This window comes from Girardinichthys multiradiatus, chromosome 18 (assembly GCF_021462225.1).
Source record: "Girardinichthys multiradiatus isolate DD_20200921_A chromosome 18, DD_fGirMul_XY1, whole genome shotgun sequence".
In the NCBI taxonomy this organism is placed as follows: domain Eukaryota; kingdom Metazoa; phylum Chordata; class Actinopteri; order Cyprinodontiformes; family Goodeidae; genus Girardinichthys; species Girardinichthys multiradiatus.
The window spans coordinates 15,631,408-15,652,068 of NC_061810.1; the positions used below are offsets into that span (position 1 = coordinate 15,631,408).

Sequence of the window (20,661 nt, forward strand, 5' to 3'; positions counted from 1 at the left end):
CTCTCAGAAGATACTTTGGAATGTGAGGTACAGGGAAGAGATGTACATGAAGCACACACACACACGCACACACACACACACACACACACACACACACACACGCTCAAATGTGATGGGATCCTGTCTCTACTGAGTGTGTGATCTCAGCAGGAGGTCATGCAGCCTGTGGCACCTTCCCATTGCAGCCTACTACAGATAGAGCTGTGACTGAGCTGCCAGACAGCGGCCACAAGGACCCCACTGTTTTACAGTTTGACTGTCTGCTCTCTTTCTCTTTGTGCCTATGAGTGTGTCTGTGTGTATGTCCATCACCAATCTGTGTGCGTGCTTGAGTGGTTGTAAATGAGTGGCTGATTGATGACATGCTAAATGCTGTGTATTCACATGCCATACCAAGCCCATCGCGTCATACTCTTTTGTCTGAGATGTGTTACAGTTTAAACCTATATTTGGATCACCATTTAGCAGTTTTACAGACATACGGGGGGGGGACAAGAACTCCAAAGACTTGGAACTGAACCAACCCTTGCAACCTGCTGGGAGGGCGCCAACATCAAACACAAATATCACTTGACAGCTGTACGGATTGCACTAAATCGAATAACCTTTCCGTTAACTCTGTGAAAAGCAGCAGGTGCAATGGTTACATCTGAGGATTACAGACAGGCAGGCAACGCAGATGTGCCATCGAGAGACAGCCAGCAGTGACAGAGAGAATCAAGGAGAGAGAGAGCTGCTTTAGCCGGTGGGTGCTACGCTGCAGCACAAATGAGTGAAGCCTGCTAACTGTCAAAACCATGGAAACAGCATTTGCCAGGTGAAGATAGGAGACGCTGAAACCAAACTTCTTTGATCAGAGACAGGTCTAGTGCACGCACTGGATGTCTGTTTTCTGACTAGAAGACAATTAACAATCCCAATGGCTGCACAGGACAAGACAGTTTGTTTTAACAATAGTTGTTTCATGTATAAGCTTCCTAGACTCAAAGATAAAATGGTTGTTGAGTGTTTAACCAGAGGGTTGATTGTGCTAATTTCTCCACTCATTTTCTTGCTATTCATCGAAAAAAAAAAGGTTTTGGAGTCATTGGTCTGAGACTGTTCCGATGAATAGTTCAGGGTTTTCAAAGTGAGGTTTTGTTAAAGAAATATAAGCAGTCGGAGCAGTTAGCAGTTAGCTGGAATCTGTACTAAATTAAGACTACTACTGCAGGTAAGATACTGACTGTTTTTAACCTTTTACCAGAGCCTCACATCAAATATCCTGAAATATCCCTTTAATGACTACAGTGATGCTCTGAAACATGGATTTGTGATAAAGAAAGAAGGTTTCTTTTATACTGCTATTTTTTTTAGGCCAGGATTAATCTGTTGTTAGAAATGTTTGCGAGGGAAAATGAGAATCGAAAATTGAATCAATTTGCTGCAGTAAAACTGATTTCATTAAGTAAAACCAAATAAAAGCCCAAACTAAATTGTGCTACAGTGACGCCATACTCAATATTAGTCAGCAACGCCATTAAACCCTAAATGGTTGCCCTCAGGCGCAAAAGGACCCAGGCCGTCCTTCTAAGAACAGAAATGAAGGGAGTTCATTAACAGAAAACAAAAAAGCTCAGTCAGAAAGACTGAGAGACTGATGGCCCGACTAGCTGTTGTGAATTGAGAGGTACTGTTCCATTCTTTTCCACCCTCACTCCCTCTCTGGTGAGGCAGCTCTTCTCACCGCAGAACCCACTAGCGCTCCTCTCAGATGAGACTGCTATCAGGCCGATGAAACCTGATATGGGCCTGCTAATGGAGCCAGTGAAGTACCACCGGTTTAAAAATCCATATGTGATCAATAATCCTGGCTCCCCTGTCTCTCTCCAGATCATCCCATTTAGAAATACATGCATAAGGCACATGCGGGGTGGGGGGGTATCGTAATGATGGGCAGGCTGTCTGTCACAATGACGTTGGATGTTTGGAAAATTGGAAGCTGATGTAGAAACTATCTAGATTGTTTGAGTAATGAACTTCAAACAGAAAGTACTTGCATCAACTCTGGTCTATCCTGTACATTCAATTTCCGTGTTTTTGTTAAAAGCAATAATATTAGAATCTGTTATTAGTGTTTCTGTTGCCATGGGAGATGGCCCCTAATGGCAGAGCCTTGTGCACAGACTTACTGTGGCTGCAGAGCCCAATCTTTCTCTTGTCTTTGTTCATTTTCAGTGGCAGAACAATATCTTGATTCAATTTCCAGCAAGACATGGCCATTGGTTCTGATTAGTGTCAATATGAAAGAACAAAACTTCATAAAAAGGGGCTAATTTAGAACTAGTGCACCCAGTTTACCTTAGGAAACTGGATTTTCATTGATGATCATTATGACAACAGGCCCGGTTCAGCAGATTTTAATGTTATATTAAAGTTAAAGTTAGAATGAGTAAACTATTTATATTCTTAGAATGCGTTGTACTTTGTATGGATGATTAATGCATCTATTTATGAAGTTGCATTTTAGGCACTGGTAACTGATTCAGCAATGTGAAGGACATACACATGGCAGGTTTTATTGATCCGTAAGAGGTGAACAGGAAATACTCTGAAGTGTTTATGAGAGTGAGTTATGGGGAAGGCAGGGCCTGCCGGAGACTTAAAAGAAATGATTTGAGTGAAAAAATATTGAACCTGAATTTGATTTCTTGTAACTATTTTAATCCTCTAAATTCTGTCACAGTTATATTAAGATTCACGCTTATGATACTTTTGATGGTAAGTTTTTAATTTAAGTAATATGGCTGTCTGCTCAGGGTTGCATCATCTGTGGGTGGTGCAACAACGTACAGAAAAAGGATTCTGTTACTTGCATGTGTTACTTTACACCTTGGTGTAAAGAAAAATACATTACACCAAATGTATTTCTTTACATTTTCCGTTTTTTCTGCTGCATGGGTTCTGTTAATGTGCAAACAAGGAAGTACAGTGACAGTCTGGCCGTCAAGCTTCACACTACTTATAATATACATATTGATTGAAAAAAGATGCAGATTGTTAACATTTTTACTTTCATTTTTCCTTTATTTGAATGTCATAGTAATGTCAGTCCTATCCTTTAAACAGGCTAGTAGGTAATTTTGGGAAAAAGGTGCCGGACTAAATATTACATTCACAGACAATGCATAAAAATAAGCTGTTACTTGCTCATCCACGTACAACCTTTTACAGTGTGCATACAATGATTTCCCGACAATGAAAATTGTGTTTCTAATTATAAATCAGAATTGTTACTCAATCAAATCAAATGGATAAATAAAGTTTAAAATAAAAAAATAAAACAAAAATAAAGGGCCCCAGGGGCCTTCAGCAGTCGCAAAGTTCTATTCTCCCAAAGGCTGACTTCAAACAGAATGGCTTAAAATACTATGCAATAAATCGGTTTAATAAACTCTTTAACGTCTCATTTAAAAGCATTCACCTAAACGATGGATACCTTATTCAATGCGCTCACTATGGAACTCCACTTTTAAAGAGCTTTCTCATTTTTGGAAAAAAAAAAAAAAAATTTGGGGAATTAGTAGACTAATAAATCTGATGATGTTCAGGGGTCTTGAGAAGAGTATATTCTCACTAAAAACTGGGTAGGTGTGATTGGGACTAAGTGTGGACTAAGTGTGAGTGTGGGTGTGTGTGGGAGGGTGGGATGGTAAGAGCGGGACATAGTAATTGAATTGTGAATCAACGGGCAAGCCAGCCCCTCAAATACCGCCCCCTTCGGCAGTTGTAGCGCTCCGGCTCTATGCAAAATGCAACGCCCATGGTCACAGATAGAGGAAGGAGTAAGTGAGTAAGAAAGAACGAGGAAAAGATAGAGAGAGAGAGTGTGTGTACATCGGAGAGGGAGTGAGAAAAATGAGATAAGTTAGACAGTAAAATAATCTCAATCGGGTTTTGGTGTGAGGAGAATAGAATTAGGTGCGCGAAAGGAGGTGAAGATTTTCCCCACGCCGTGAGTTTTATTCTTCTCTTTTGGAGCTGTTAGTATTAAAAAAAAAGGACGCGGCATTTTTTCAAACCACGCTGATCTGATGATCATGACGGCAGCTGTCGATATGAAACCGACGTTAACAATCATAAAGACTGAAAAGATGGACGGTGAGTAATCTAACTCTTTTTTATTATTATTAAGAGCTCTGACAGTTAACCCGGGACTATCATCACTCCTTAGTTGTTTTCCTCGTAGCTAAGGCGACCTGGCCGGTGACAGATTACGTTGATGGAGAAACCACAGTGTTCATTCTCAGCAATTAGAAGCGCTAAAAGGGGGGTGGGGGAGAGGGGACATAGCGTCCTGAACCTTTTTAATGTGCCAAGACTGTGTTTAGTTGCTCAATATTGGAGAACACGCAGAGCAAAATGCTGTCATGCCGGAGGCTTTACAGTCATGCACTTGGCTGTACTGTATGCGTGTTTCACGTCATTGTTATTGAATGTATTAGGCTGTGAAGTTTTTATACATGCAACTGCTTTTATCTGTAAGCACATATCAAAAAGTATTACCAGCAAATTGGTTCAGTGTTGTTTAAGATTAAAGTTAGTTCAAACTTTTTAATATGATATCGCTTAGGTGGGTATATTAGAAAACATGGCATTTTTAAGTATTTTCCTTTTTCTCATTCTGAATTCTTAGATCTTTAACTGACATGTTGCTCATATGTGGTTAATGGTTCTTAAATTGTACAACTTATCCCCTCTTTCTCCCACTCATTTCTACATAACCCATGTCATGCAGGAAAGAGCTTTGACTTTTCACTCTGGAGACAAGCAGTGGTCCCTAATAGCCCCCCTCTCTATTGCCTCCCTTTCCTCTCCCCCCCAACCCCTCCTTCACCTCCTCCCCCTTCTCCTAAGTGGCTGAAACTGAGTATCCACAGGGAAGGAGAGGGAGGCTGAGGTGATGAATCTGCACTGCTGAGGCTTGCCTCTCTAGCACTTGGCTTGCTTAAGGTATTGTACAGGCAGCAGTGATGGGGTTTGGCCACAACTGTGAGCTGTTTTGGGTTTAAAACCCTTGTACAGTTTCACTTCTCATTTTTGTTTTGCCGATTTGCATCTTTCACAATTATCCCCCTGCCCATTCAGAGCTCAGGTGGCTTTTCGAGTCCTATTTGCTGAGCATCAAGCCTGCACTGATGCAATATAGGAGACTAGGGAATTGAGTTTCACTGCAATAACTGGCTTCTGCCTAAATACCCTCAAATACCTCAAAAGGCACAAAATATGCAGACAGACGCTGTAATGTTGCCAGAGTGTAGCACTATCTTGCAAAACGGTTTCGCAATGCTCGGCCCCCCTTACGCTCACTTGGGGGCACTCGGGTCATAGCAATCCTGCCAAGGAGGAGTTCAAAACCCAACTGAAACTCTTCCAGCACTCTCCACGTAGACAGTTGTGTTTACTTTTTGGTGTTACTATGCTTACTAGATAAATGTACTCCCAGTGTTTAAAGCTTTTCTTAAGCCTAATGAGAGGTATCTGAACATAGGTCCAACCTAAAACTACTAAAAAGTCTCAAATCCAGAATTTACAGTTTTTTGAGGATGTACTGAAATGCCACTGAGAAGCAGTGGACATTTTTGCTCAGCTTTTTGTTGCTCTGTTGGAACTACAGCAGTCTTATTTTCTCAGAAACACCTGCATCAACATAGCCTACTGTATATGTGTATGTGTGTATATGTTGCTATCACGCTTGAGCTGCTTCCAGCCCACCTTACTACACTGTTTGTTTGTTTTTCTTTTCTTTCTTTTGCGACGGAAGTGCTGCCAGTGTCGGCTTACTTGGGGCTGTTCTCATCCTCCAGCTGAGGCAATTTCTTTCAAAATGCTCACACAACGTCAGGGTCAGAGGTACACCCAAACATAGCTTGTAATGTTTCCCCAAGCTCTTATGCTGTTTTTTCCCTCCTGCGCTACAGTAAGTAATTCCTGGCAAAGTACACTTTTTTCATGGTAGCCCTAACTGGTAGTTTGTTACTGACAGCTTTGTGTAGCCTTAACCAAAACTCAGCTTTCCAAAGATGGTGTTGAAAAGACGGTCTGTTTTTCACAGAATTACAACACAATCAAGCAAAGTTTTATACAGTCGCAAATAATAAAACAAGCCAATCATTTACAGAATAAGTTAAATTTTTTAGCCTCTCAGCCTTCTCCCATTTGACTGCTCATTTTCGCAGGGCCTGAAAGTCAGGGTTCAGTGGCTGACAGGAATGCTTCCAAGCATGCCCTGCTGGGTGGCATGCATGGACGGATGGAGAGACCTTGAAGGGAGGCTCACTTTTATCTGATCAACAGGCTGCAGCTCTGATGCTAATGCAGCAAGCCTTATATGGCATCTGCTTCCATGTCTCCCATAAACAGTACAAGCACATACAAGCTGTACCACAGAAATGATTCCCAGAACTACGTCAGACTTTCTTTTCTGTGGAGATTCCCATTTTGTGGATTTGTGGATCAAGGACAGAGAGAGAGAGTTGCATAAGGTTTTGTTTTTACTATCATGTATTGTGTCAGTGCTACTTCAGTGGCACAGTGTAAAATATGCCAATGATTGAGTGTGCGTGGCTAGCTGGCTGCTTTGCAAACACAGTTTGGGTGATCCAGGCCCTTCTTGATGTGGTCGGTCAGTGAATCTTACCAAGCAGTGCAAACAGTTTCCTTTTTCAAGTAAAACTGAGATTGATCTACTTGGATGAATCAAAATTTGATTGGCCAGACCAGTTCATTACATCCCAAATGGTATTAGACAGTCTTTGATCAGGCAATGCCTTAACCTTCAGGGCAGTTGGTGCTAAAGTTGACAATAGGCCTCCCTGTGTTGGTCAGAATAAAGTGGATTTGTGTGCATTTCCACAATAACCTTAGTCTTTACTTCTCATGCTGTATATTATGTCTCTTTGTGACATGAAATAGGTTATTCCCCCTATTTAGTCAGTATTTCATTCATTGCTCCTTTGTAGGTCCTTTTATAATGCTTCTCCAGTGACTACATGCCTCCATCTATGCTTATAAAGCTTAGTCATAAAGTAAGGCGTGTCAGTAGCAGATACAACATTCTGCTAAATATTAAACGTATGTTGAGAGTGGGATCTTAGTGTTTGAAAAACCAAGGTGTGGTCAATATGATAGCAGTAAATGGCATGAACTGACTAATCAAAATTTAGTGCAGCTCCTGGCAACTATCCTTCTACAGCTTTTTCTACTGTATGATCACATCTTATTAAAAGCAAGCAACCAAAACAACTTAAAAATATATTGCCTGGCTGGGGGAAGTCTAGCACAAACAAAATCTCTTTTTGTAACACTATAATCAGTTGCCCACCCACTTGTTTTTGAGCCATCCTCCCCCTCTTTTCTCTTTTTTCCCCACTGTTTCCATTTCTTTCTGTTGGCCACATGAGTTTTTCTCACGACTCCTTGATGTGGGATATAGTGAGTTACTGGTGAGCGCACTTTGTCCCCTCCCCAGTTATTCCTAGTGTGTAATCCCTGAGTCACAGCAATAGACGCCTGCTGCACCACACGCCTCTGGCTCTCCGACGGTGAGTCTGTTTGACTGGGTTTGAAATGTTTTTGCTACCCCATCATGCCTGTGTCCTCTTTACATAACCAGCCTGACTGAACCCTGACTGGTGTGGTCTGAAACAACCATTAAATGATCCCACAACGGCATATACATCTCAATAATGGCTTAAGTACTTTCAGTATTTCCCTCTACTATCTTTAAGCTCTGTGAATCTTATGGATCCCCATTTAGGAGTATTGTTTCCTGCAATGAAAAATAAAAAATGAGATACTATGAAAACATGGGTAAAACGTTTGTTTCAACACAGATGTTCAAATGTCCGCAATGAGGCCATGTCACTCTTGTTCTTTTTTACCATATGCTCCAGATTTTCTTTACTTATTTTCTCTTTAACTGTACACCAGCTGTTTTTTCTCTCAGTCTGGTTCTGTAATTAGCTGAATAAATGGAGTCCAACCACATACTGTACGTGTATCAGACCTACAGTATGAAAACTGTATTGATTGACTGACTAACCCAATCAAAATGGTATGGAAGGGTTGTGTTTGTTAGGCTGGTTTACTCTACAATTTGGGTGCATTTCTCATTCTTTGTGATGACCTGGACTTCAATAATTCTATGAAATTGGAGAGATGTGCTGTGAGTTTTAAGCGTTCATTTGAGACACTGTAGCATAAACTGCATAGTCATTTCTTCATATTTATTAAACTATTTGCTTTCTTCCATTGCCAAGTCGGCATTTACTAAAGCCCTACTTTTTTAAATAAAATACCTAACTTTTACTTGACAATGCTCTTAAGAATACACCTTTGCATGTGTGCAACAATATTACTTAATATCCCTGTGAATACAAACTCCATGTGCTGCTTCACAACTTTTGTTTGTTTTATACATGGTTTCAGGGTAGTGCTGAGCAAATTGTGAGTCACTGTGTGGAACTTTACAAGACATGGTCATTGCCTTTCTCATGACCAGTCACATAGTCTAATGAAGTGGCACGCTATCCCCTGAAGTTCAGTCATTCTTTGATAAAATGAGTCACAACCCATCTGTGTGTCTGTGTGTTTGTATTTGTGTTGTTGAGAGAGAGACAGAGAACTGAAGAGAGGCAGATAAAGAAGTCTGTTTGTGTAAGAGTTTACATAACTGCACTGTTATCCTCATGTGCTGGAAATCACTTCCATCTTGTCTTGCAAAACACGAAGATTTCATGTTATCGTCAAAGGTGTTGCACGTCATGGTGGAAAACTACACATATCTTAGTTAGATAGAGGAATGCGTCTACATTTTTCATGTTTAACATTACTATTTGCCATGGAAGTGAGACTGATCTTAAAATAGAAGAGAAATGTATCATCCAGAGCTGAAAGAAGTTTGCCGTTTAGACCACAAGTCATTTTTGGTCACATTAGAGGAAAACAAGAAAGCTGTGAGAAGCACATTGGCGATTGTAAAACAGAAGTGGAATGTGAGGCATGCAACATAAAAACAGTGCGGGCTAGTTGGAATTTATTTATCAAGTATCCATCTGTACAACATACAACCTCACATATATGCTTGATGCATAATTAGATCCAGACTGTGCAAAACGTAAATGGAGAAATGTTAACCTAAAAGAATGTTTGTAAAGGCAACAGTCAGCATGAATGTAGAGCTATACAGTTTCCTACATAATTTACTCTTTTATCAGAAACCTGGCTGTGGAATGCATCGGTTTGGACACAAAATGGGACAGGCACTGTTTTTTTGGAAAAAATCAAACATAGAGAGTAAACTGTTTGTCAGATATGTTTGGGTTAATGCCTAAACAGTTCCTCCAGAGCATCCCATGTCTGTTTATATCAGGGACATTCACAGCCAGTGAGGGATATCGGGGCTGGGGTAGCCAGCTTAGAAATAAGTGAACTAATACCACCTACCTTTCCCGGTATTGTGCTTGCCTGTCAGTTACTTTTTTTCATAGAAACTTTGACTAGAGCAATATATTATAGAAGTCAATAATGATTAGTCACTTTTCAGATCCTTTCTTGTTGGCTATCATTCTCCTTCTAGAACTAAACGAGAACTTAAGGATTTTGCAATAGGTTTTTGCAACAGATACATTACTGTTGCTCAATTATGTAAATTTGAGGCACACCTAAAATTCTGCTGTTTTCACAAGAAGTTGAATATAAATCAGGGAAATAAATTATCAAAGCAAACCTCTTGCAAAGCAATGTTGAGCTCCTGTACCTAATTGCATGAATCAGTCAGAACACAATTTAAGAGTTTTTGTCTGCTTCCAGTTGCCAGTGTGTCTGTGGTAGTTATGGTCCTGGGCAACTCTTGACTCTCATGGCCAAAGACAGATGTCAGCAATAGTAGTCCCGTCCTTTGCAGCTGCCTAACATCACCACAGGCTCGTGTTTCAGGGAGGGGAGCCAGAAGCTAGTGGTTACAATGTAAGAATAAAACTAGTGTTTCAACACTGGAGTCTCTGATGGTGGGATTTTCCTGGTTTAGAGCTGGATTGCCTTCACCTATCATTGTCCTGCTTTGGAGCATGTTTTAGTCTGTGTCTGATCTGGCTTACTTACCTTGTCTACAGTTCTATTCCTGGTCTTTGGCATTGAAATGGAAAATCAAAACAGCTTGACTAACTAAACAAGAAGCCCTCTTAAAACCAGACAGCCAGCACATACTCCCGCTCTTACTTCACTGCAGCCCTCTGTAGCCACTTTATCCCCTTGCACTGCTGAATGGACCCCCTTCATACTGGTAGGGTTTATGACCTTATGTTCCCAGATTGGGGTTATAGATATGAATCTTCATCAAAGGTTCTCTTGGTTAGCATTTTTCAGCTCTATTCAACTGTAGGTAGGGCAGTCCACCTCAGAAAACCAAGGTCTTTTAAGGTCTTCTCTGATCTACCCAACCCTGTCTTTGATTCTGCAGCTTTTTGTGTTGCTGTTGATATGAGGCCTTTATGCATGTTGGGATATTCAGGAAGGCCTTGGCAGTGATCGTGAAATGACCCTCACCTGAACTCACAACTCACCCAACGTCCTGCAGGAAATCGCAGCTTAACAACTGAAAATGGACACTTTCACATATTTATAGAAAGGCCCCTTTCAATAGCTTTTTAGATACAGTTCTCACGTTTTTCCACTGTCCACTTTCTATTTCCCACCCTAATGCACACCCACTTAATTCTCTAGGGCTAAATATAGCTCAGTCACATGATAGAAAGCATATTGTCCCTTATTTCTGGGGTCTGGTTGCCTGCTCTCCTTGTATGATTGCATCATTGTGAGTGGAGGCAGCAGCACAGGGTTCATGAATGAACTGATCCTCTGCCAGAGGCTGGGAGATGGCACTGATCCAACTGTGATGTCACTCGAGAGATGAAGAGAAGAGAGAGGGAATCTTTATGCATCCTCCCATTCAATTGTTTTCCTCTGTCTCAATTGCTTTTAGCCCACCACTGGTTCCCTTATCCCTTTGTGGGCTCATTTTACAGACTAGTGAGTCACACTCCCCCAGCTCAACTTCCCCTCAGCCATTCAAGATGCTGTCTTCCTGTGTTTTCCAGTTCTGCCCTGCCCTACCTAGCTATGTCTGCTCCAGCCTAATCAACTTTGGTCCAAGTGACAAGATTTGTCAAGAGTAGGGAATCAATACCTCTTACTGCATGTCTGCATAAAACACCACTCTCACTTGGTGCTTCTTAGAATAGATTATCTAATTATTCATCATGCATCATTAGTAGAAATGGCCTCCAGTTTATATTTTCCACTGCAGGCACCTGTTTTTTCTGAGTCTTGTTGGTGAAACGTGAATGCCATAATGTTGGGCTGTGATTTACACCCTCTCCCACAAGTTGTGAGCTAAGTGGATGGGACTCATTTTGCGGACAAACCCACACTGTCTAATGTGGAAAGTGATGACTTGTGGATGCTTTAAGGCTCTGTGCACACTGACCATGCTGTATCTAATGGTACTCACAGGCATTGAAATTGTATCAGGACTTCATCATTTACTAGAGATCGTCTTGGTCCGAGCTCGCCTCTTTGCTACTAATGGATGCGTATTGTACATTAACGCTGCCATGGATAACTTTTATATGGATCATTCGCCATACAGACTGCTCTATTATCACTTTACTTTTGCATTTAGAGTTTGTCTTTCAACATTGTTCTACCCTCCATTTCATGCTTTACACACAGATAAAGAAAACAGCGTTTAAACATCAATACACAAAAAAATGTTTTCTTAATGTGCAAATCATTTCAGTTCAAGATTTGTTTAAGGTTTTCCAAAATCTTCCCACCCATTGTAAATTAAAGGAATATATTATAAAAAAAACCCCCAAAAAACTTGCTTGTATTCATACTTCTTAGAGTGTTCTTATACTTCTCTGCCTAACACGCCTAACGTTAATACTTATACGCTGTGGTGTTGAGTGTCTTTTGATGGAGGATTTAGTGCTAAAGTGAGTTCCATTTTGCGTGGGCGAGCACGCACAGCAGCCGGACTGATAAAAGCGATGGGGAGGGAGGGTACTCAAACGGTTCGAAAGTGCAGACAAACTCCACTCCATCCAGCTCAAATAAACTGCCCCATTTTGCCTCTGCCTTCACATCAAAGCACAGACTGTCTGAGTCGTTTGCAACATGAGAGTATCTGCTCTGCTAACGCCTCTTAAAAAGAAAACATGCTTGGTAGAAGGCTAGATGGAGTCATTGTCAGGGCTAAACACAGCCTTAAGGTCTTATTTCTATTATGAAACTGTGAGGTTGAATTATATATGCGATGTTGCAATACTGTACCATTAAAAATTATTTTTGTTTCATTTTAAGAGTGCTCAGGCTGGTAAGTAAAGGTTTAATAAAGTTTAGTAAATCACAGTCTGTGTTTTAAAGAATCCCTGTTTAGTGTGGTATAATCCAGTAAGGTTTGACTAATCTATATTTTTTAATTTTATAGTTAGACATGATCCAATGCAGTACAAAGTTCTTCAAAACCTGCAGAATAGCCCTTTTATTTATTGCCCAACAGGAACCTGAATCAGATACCAACTTTAGCATAGTTAGCGAGTCATGTTGTATTGGATATGCAAATATGCAATAAACTAAATTTGAAACAAAAACTAATTCATTTTATTTAAAACAGTAAAAATGTAATTATTTATACTGCTGCTAAAATAACATTGATTTGTACACTTAGAATAATAATACTGTGTGTCATCCTACTCTTTATATAGTAACACAAGTATAGCAAAGTAGTATTACCTGGCAAAGTTGTTGGGCTGCTCTGGTAAGCAAAGAAAAATCATAGAAGCCTTCTGCTAGCCAACTCACCAGCAGTGTGCAGCAATAAGTAGAGAGGTGCAGAGCTGCATTTTTCTATGCTCCTTTCAGCTGAAGAAAAACTCTGATTACTCTGCCTCCTTTTCTTTCATCTTATTAATAAACCTTGGTATACCTTGATACCAGAGTGCAGCCCATTCCTAATTTTAATAGTTTTTCTTCTATGAAACCTTATGTTTCTGCTCACCCGTGTTTCAGGTAGCAGGATATTAATACAGACATAACTGACCTACCTGAACAACCAAAAAACCATTTTTTGTCCCAGGTCTGTTTTGAAATGACAAAAGAACAATGAAGGAACTGAGAGCCCTACTTTTGACATACAGCCAGACAGACACTGGTTACATGGGTGAAGAATGGACAGCTGCTGTGCATTCCAGACAAGGTTGAGTCGTCAGCAAGCGGTGAAAACAAGCATGTGCTGAGCTCTGCTTGGCAGATAAAACCACAAGCCAGTGAAAATGCCATGACATCTGGGCTCTACAAACGGTGGTTCAATGCTGGCGAGTGACACAGTTTTCCTCATAACAATTTGACTGTTGTGATTAGATGACAGATTTTGAAAAGCCTAGAAAGATTAAATGAGGAGATGTAGGTGACACAAAAGTAGAGGCCCGATAAAACTTTTGTTCTGCACTAAACCCACAAGGTATGGTGTTGTGGTCTATAAATTCAGCCTTACAATCTTCACCCACAGTGATGATCATGTTGATATATTACAAATTAAAGATAATGCTAGATATGGATTTCTTTTGTAAATGCATGTGGGCTTTTTGCAGAATAAATGATGAGATAGATGGCACTCAGTTAGACTGCTCTGTCTACAAAAAAAAAAAGGTTTGAGTTTGTTTTTTGGAAGTCTTTTCCAGTGCTTTTAGCCTTGAGGTCTTTATGCCTTTCTCTCATCATCTCTCCTGCTTTGCCCCCTTTATCCCACACTTCTGCAGCTTGGTCAATCTAATTAGATGAATGCAAGTCATCAGACTCTGTTTAAAGCCATCAAAGGCAGCTCTGTTCCCTGCTGGGTGCCCACTGGCAGTGAGCAGAGAACAGTAAACACAGTGTCACTGCAGCGCTTGAGACAGCCCACTACCTCCACTCTCTGAGCCACCCACTAGAGGCCACAGTGACATCATCACCCCATCCTGTGACCCTTGACCTGTCAGAATGTTTGACCCCATGCTTGGGCTTGTGACAGTAGTCCCACTGTGTCTGGGCGACGTGGAAGGGGTCACAATGTCGCTGATGGGGACCAGGCATTGAGCTCCCACCCAGGATGTACAAGCAGTGGAGAAGACTGGGTTTGAGGCGTGAATAAACTCACATGTCTGTTACAAGGCTCAATTCTAGATTTTATATGAAATTCCGTTAGTGTTGAAACTTTAGATGCCTAAAATATTATGAATGCAGTGCACTACAGGGCAAATTCACACCTATGAGCCGACCCTAACTGTCAAACTGGTGTGATATAAATGTTGTTTCTGCATGTAGCCAAAGTTTTGTGACGGTGGTTTTGCGCCAACAGCAACATTAAAACTCCTGGTCATATGATGGCGCCAAACATACAACAGGGAAGAAAAACCACAAGTCAACAAATAATTTCAAATGTGTTTAAACCATCTTCTTTCCAAAAATTACGCTCACCTGTATTCAATAAAAAACCTAAATGGATTTAAATGGTTTTTTTTTTTCCAACCAAACCCGTCCTGACAGAATGTTGTTGATGCATGTAAATACATGTTTTTTTAGTATATTGTTACTGCAAACATATCAATTTCATCCTCCCTTTGTCTTTTTAAAATGTTTCTATTCCATCAGGTTGTTTGGCATAAAGTACAATACAGGTTTAACTCTATTGCTTGTGTTGGTAATAAGAATTACAGCTGTGTGGTGTTGGTGTATCACTATTTTGAATACAATCATATTTATTATGATTTGGTGTTTTGCAGATCCAGAGTGTGGAGACGTCCCCCTGTTGACTCCAGGGAGTAAAGAGATGATGTCCCAAGCTCTGAAGGCCACCTTCAGTGGCTTCACAAAGGAACAGCAAAGGCTCGGTATTCCAAAAGGTAAAGAATGTCAGCTGCTTATTTGTGGGAATCTAATTTTCTCAGTTAGGTCTTAGACTGAAAAACAAAACACAGATTTTCTGCGTGTCATGTATGCACGTGCTTTTTTTTACCTCCCCTAACTTGATCAGTGCATTCTTTGAAAATGAATAAAAGCAACAAAACACCCCTTTATAACTTCATGCATTTTGGTCCAAGTAGACATTGGGCTGCATGGTGGCGCAGTTGGCAGCACTGTTGCCTTGCAGCAAGAAGGTCCTGGGTTCGATTCCCATCTGGGGTCTTTCTGCATGGAGTTTGCATGTTCTCCTTGTGCATGCGTGGGTTCTCACCGGGTACTTCGGCTTCCTCCCACAGTCCAAATACATGCCTGTTAGGTTAATTGGTCTCTCTAAATTGCCCTTAGGTGTATGAATGAGTGTGTGCTTGGTTGTTTGTGTGTTGCCCTGCGATAGACTGGCAACCTGTCCAGGGTGTACCCTGCCTCTCGCCCATAGACTGCTGGAGATAGGCACCAGATTCCCCGTGACTCACTATGGAATAAGAGTTAGAAAATGACTGACTGACTAGACTTTACAGGTGGACAGAGTGAAACATTATAAGTCTGCCTGCAAATTCAAGCAACCACAAGCAAGCTTCATGCTCTTTGCAGTCAGCCTGACTGACAGTATCACGATGTTATCCCACTATAACTGACAACTGTTGGTTTTTAGTTTCTCATTACCACTGTGGTTTATGTTCCCTTCCTCCCCTATCTACTTTGTTACATTTTGCAGTTAGTAAGTGCAAAACCAGAAAGTACACACTCAGTCTTTATTGAATCAATCGTTGGTTTAGATGAATGTTTGTGCATGCACTTTAAATGGTTTTCGCAGTAAATATACTAATCATCAGCTGTTTACTGCTCTGCAGATCCCAGACAGTGGACAGAAAACCATGTGGCTGAGTGGCTAACATGGACGGTAAATGAGTTCAGTCTGAAGAATGTCGACTTTGAGAAGTTTGGCATGAATGGAGCCAGCCTGTGTGCAATGGGGAAGGATCGCTTCTTGGACTTAGCACCTGACTTTGTGGGCGACATCCTTTGGGAACATTTAGAAATGCTCCAGAAAGGTAATAATTTTAATGAAAACACCTACTCTTGCTTTTCTTTCTGTGGTTGTTTTTTTTAATTTCTGTATTTGCTTTAAGGACTAAAATTGGTTGCCATAGTTGGTTTTCATAGTTTTCTTTCTAACTGAGGGATCTTGTGGCAAATAATTTAGTAACAGGAGCCAAACGGGAAGTCACGTTTTGGTTCAAGACATTAATTTTTGATAATGCTGGATGCAGTTGCATGGTAGAAAAAGAAGACCAAAAAAAAATCAATGATGAGGTCACTGACGCCTACTCTCTATTCATTTTTTATGAAGAGGATACAAAGCATTACCCCATCAATGGACTGACCTCCAACTTCCAGGAATCCCGCTATACCTCAGACTATTTTGTCAGTAAGTACTCATCACAATAATTGTCAGTTGTGCTCTCTAATTGCCAAAAATGGATGTCTAAGATATGAATGGAAAGTGAATTAGTTTTGCAAATACAAACGTTTTACCTATGCATTCATTCACTAAATATTGATATCCTCCAACTGTAGCTTTAGCTGGCCACTCATTCTAGGATATTAATATGTAGGTAAATCTGAATGCAGGTTTTATCCCTAAAATCATGCCAAAGATCTGCTGGGATTATTTTATGCATTAAGTGATATGTTTTGCTTTGGAAAATAAAAAATTGAGCATTTGTGTAGCATTTTAACACGAAGAATATTGATTGTGCTTCCTTTGCTATTTTTATCCTCCTATTTTGTTTTTTTGCTCTTACTATCCCCATTAACTTGCCTCTGTGTTTCCAGGCTATGGTATTGAGCATGCTCAATGTGTCCCTCCTTCTGAATACTCAGAGCCGGGCTTCATCACGGAGTCCTATCAGACGCTTCATCCCATCAGCTCCGAGGAACTCCTCACGCTCAAGTATGAGAGTGAATACCCCGGCATCATCCTACGAGACACGGCCCTCAACTCCATGCCGGGCGACTACTTTTCTGTCAAGCAGGAAGTGGTGTCCCCCGACAATATGTGTGTGGGACGCCTCAGCAGAGGTGAGGGGTCGTTTATGCTAAAGAGCCTTCCGAAAATATTCATAACCTTTAAACCTTTCCACATTTTATCACATTACAAGCACAAACTTACCACACGTTTTTTTTGGATAGACAACCACATACTAGTGCATATCGGTGAAGTGGAAAGAACATAATGAATAGTTTTGAACATATTTTTAAAATAAAAATCTGAAAAGTGTGGCATACATTTGCATTCAGCCTTTTTTTCCTGTGAAAAATCTATTTCAGATACCTTCAAAAGTAGAAATAATTTGTATGTAAATTAAGATAGGATGTTCCTTTCCCCAAGGGGGAAATTCAGGAATTATAGGAGCAAAACTATAAATAAATGACAAATTAAAGTGATAAAATATCACAACAGGCAGTGTAACAATATTGGGTTAACAATGTTGTAGTAAGAGTTTGTGGAAGGACAGATGGTTCTAAACCCAGGGCTAGAATAGCCCAATTAAACTCCACATCTAAATCTGGGGCAAAGATTATAAAATTGATGTTCACAGACACTCTCCATACATATATCTAAGATGCTAAAAACATACCCAAAAATACTTGTGCCTTTATTTTTCTTTTAATACAAATGCAAGGCTGACTTTTCAAATTTTATTTTTAAAAAGGAATTAAAACTATCATTCACTTTCTAGTTTACAATTTTACACATTTTTGTCTTGGTCTGTCAAAAAAAATCCTAATTAAATACATTGAATTTTGTGGTTGTAACAGAAAAGTCATGTGAGAAAGTTCAAGTGATGTGAATACCTTTGCAAATCAATGTTCTTATGTTTTCCATTTCTTTTGCACTGGCTTATTGAATCTGTCCATAGGTACATACTTGTGTTTGTGTGAGTGCGTGCAAACGCTGGAGGTGTCTGTGGGTGTCGTCCTGCATGTGATTGTGCTGAAGCTACCAGAATCTTGTCATGCCACATCAGTGTGCACGCATTAGATGAGAAGAAAAGCAGCCTCTCTGGTTGGTTTGTGGTTCATGCAAACCCGCCTCATATACTCGAGACTAGGTTGGGAAAAAAAAGAAAACCCTATTGTTTTTGTCAGAGTGATACACGAAGCAAAGCCACAATGTATTCTCTGTTTACCGCTTGTCCCTTATGTAAAGCAGTTCAAGCGGTGTAACCTTAAAGAAGGAGAGGTATTTTTCTTTCTTGTTTTTCTTGGCCTCTTTTCCTCGACTCAGCCTTTATGTTCTGGGTAGGGAGATAGAGGTGTCATCTTCAGTTAGCAAGCAAGTGGTTTCTCATGAAACAGTTTGCTTTTTTAGAATGAGCAGGCTTGTTTTCTCTCCAAGTGATAGTTTACAGAGGAATTAGCATCATGGTTTACGTATTAAGCCATGAAGAGGGGGGCTTTTCTTCTCAGAAATCCCCAGCTGTATAAATTACTAGCATCTGCCATGTACAGCCTTCAAGACCCCCCATTTTAGTAGTTTAATTTTTTGCCTGCAAGATTTAGGGTCCGATCATCACGCAACACACATACCAAGCTCTCAAGCGTTGTGTTGTGCTTGCTCAACGTGGGAAAGTGCTTTGTAGCCCGAATTATATCCACATGTGGCTTCAATTTTACCAGCTGAAGATCTCAGTGTCGGTGGAGGCACTGCATTATCTGTCATTTGTTAATGACTTACCACTCAAAGACGCCGCTTATCTTTCCCAGGGCCAAAAATAGAAAGAGAGTTTGTGTGATTGTCTTCCATTTAGAATCAAATCCAAATGGTGGTTGTAAAAGTGAAATGGGGTGTGAAATGGAGAGACTGGCACAACACAGAACTGTATGGCTTAGTGAGACACAAGGTTTTCACTGCTAAGCTGTTCTATTTATCAATTAGTTCATTTCTACTCCCAAGTCAGCTGCTTTCCAAAATTATTACATTAAAATACTGGAATCAGATATTCTCTAATGCAAAAGTAATGCTTTACCTTGACCTTTGTCATGTTACAACCACTAACCAAAATATTTCATTAGGATTTAATGTGATATACACACAACTCAAAGTGCATCATTGTGAAGTAGAATGAAAATGATGCATGGTTTTCAACTTTAAAAAAAATATCTGAAAAGTTTTCACAGGTATTCAGTCCCTTTTACTCATGTACCAAAATGAAATCCTATTGTTAGGTAACGTTAGTGAACCAACAGCATCACAGCTGTCAAGGCAAACATGAGCAAAGTCACTGATAAAATTGTAGGGACGTTTAAATCAGGCTTGTGGCATAAAACAATATTCCAAACACTTCACAGAGCACTGCTCAGTCCACCATCCTATAACAGAAAGTTTATGACACATCTGCAGACCTACCAAGGCATGGCTGTCCACTAAAATTAAAAGATATATAAACTATAAATCAGAATAGGAACCAAGAGTCCTACCTTAACTCTGAAGGAGCTATAAAAAGTTCAGGTATGAAAACTTTTCAAAATTTCTACTATTTGTCACACACTCCACTAATCTAGCCTTTTTGGAAGAGTGGGTACAAGAAAGCCATAAGAAGTCCTGTTTGCAGCAATTGGCAACAATCAACATAAGAGATACTGCAAATGTGGGAGTTTGTGCCTACATGAAAACACTGTGTCTCACACCTGTCTCCTCTCAAATAAACATAGTTGTTACTTTTTATTTATTTAGCAGGAATTGAGTAGCTGGCCAAAGTTTAATAAAACTAAATACAGGGCAGTACTAGAAGGAAGTCTGTTACAGGCTGCAAAAGACTTGAGACCAGGGGTCGAGGTTCACCTTTTAAGCACGGTTAATGATCCCAGATTAATGAGTATTCATTTGTTTGTCAAACAAAAATCCAATTGATTTAATCAGACTGATCATATATTTAGCAAAATATAGTATGAGACATACCCCCAAAAGACTATATAAGACTATATATGAGTAGAATTTAAATATATATCAGATTGCGTTTAATTCCCCTAATGTAGTAAAGTTTAAATGTCCTCAACGAAAAATCTTTTTTCCTTCTTCTTCTTCTGTACTCCCAGGTAAGCTCGGTGGCCAGGACTCCTTTGAGAGCATTGATAGCTTTGAGAGTTGTGACCGACTGACCCAGTCGTGGAGCAGCCAGTCCTCCTTTAGCAGTCTGCAGCGGGTACCCTCCTACGATAGCTTCGACTCTGAAGACTATCCCACTGCCTTGCACGGCCACAAGCCCAAGGGCACCTTCAAGGACTATGTGAGAGAGCGCTCAGACCTCAGCAAGGATAAGCCCGTCATCCCAGCGGCAGCACTGGCAGGATACACAGGTAAGACAACCAGAAGTCAAACATGAAATGTGACAATTTTGTGGCTTGGAAAATCTTTCAGGGACACTTAAAAAGGCTGAAATTGAATCTTGATGAAGTTGCACACAAATAACCTTATTTTTTGATTAAAATTGGAGAATTACAGGGAATGTCTTCATGCCATCACCAGACTTTAAGTAAAAAAAAGAAGTTACTCCTTTTAGTTTCATTGCACAGCTGTAACACACTTGATGCTCTGCAAAAGTCCCACAT

At 40.3% G+C, this 20,661-nt stretch overlaps 1 protein-coding gene across 4 annotated transcripts in view; it reads left to right on the forward strand.

Annotated features, from left to right (window-relative positions):
• ets1 (v-ets avian erythroblastosis virus E26 oncogene homolog 1) overlaps positions 1-20,661 on the forward strand; it is a 43,208-nt gene that overhangs the window by 14,222 nt on the left and 8,325 nt on the right. For 2 of the 4 annotated variants that reach the window (XM_047392198.1, XM_047392197.1), the window contains exons 4-8: positions 14,865-14,984; positions 15,897-16,097; positions 16,397-16,474; positions 16,882-17,127; positions 20,149-20,409. In XM_047392198.1, the coding sequence (XP_047248154.1) occupies positions 14,865-14,984; positions 15,897-16,097; positions 16,397-16,474; positions 16,882-17,127; positions 20,149-20,409 (906 nt within the window). Of the gene's footprint in view, positions 1-3,792; positions 4,141-14,864; positions 14,985-15,896; positions 16,098-16,396; positions 16,475-16,881; positions 17,128-20,148; positions 20,410-20,661 lie in introns of those variants that run through there. The other 2 variants (XM_047392200.1, XM_047392199.1) reach the window with 2 other exon arrangements.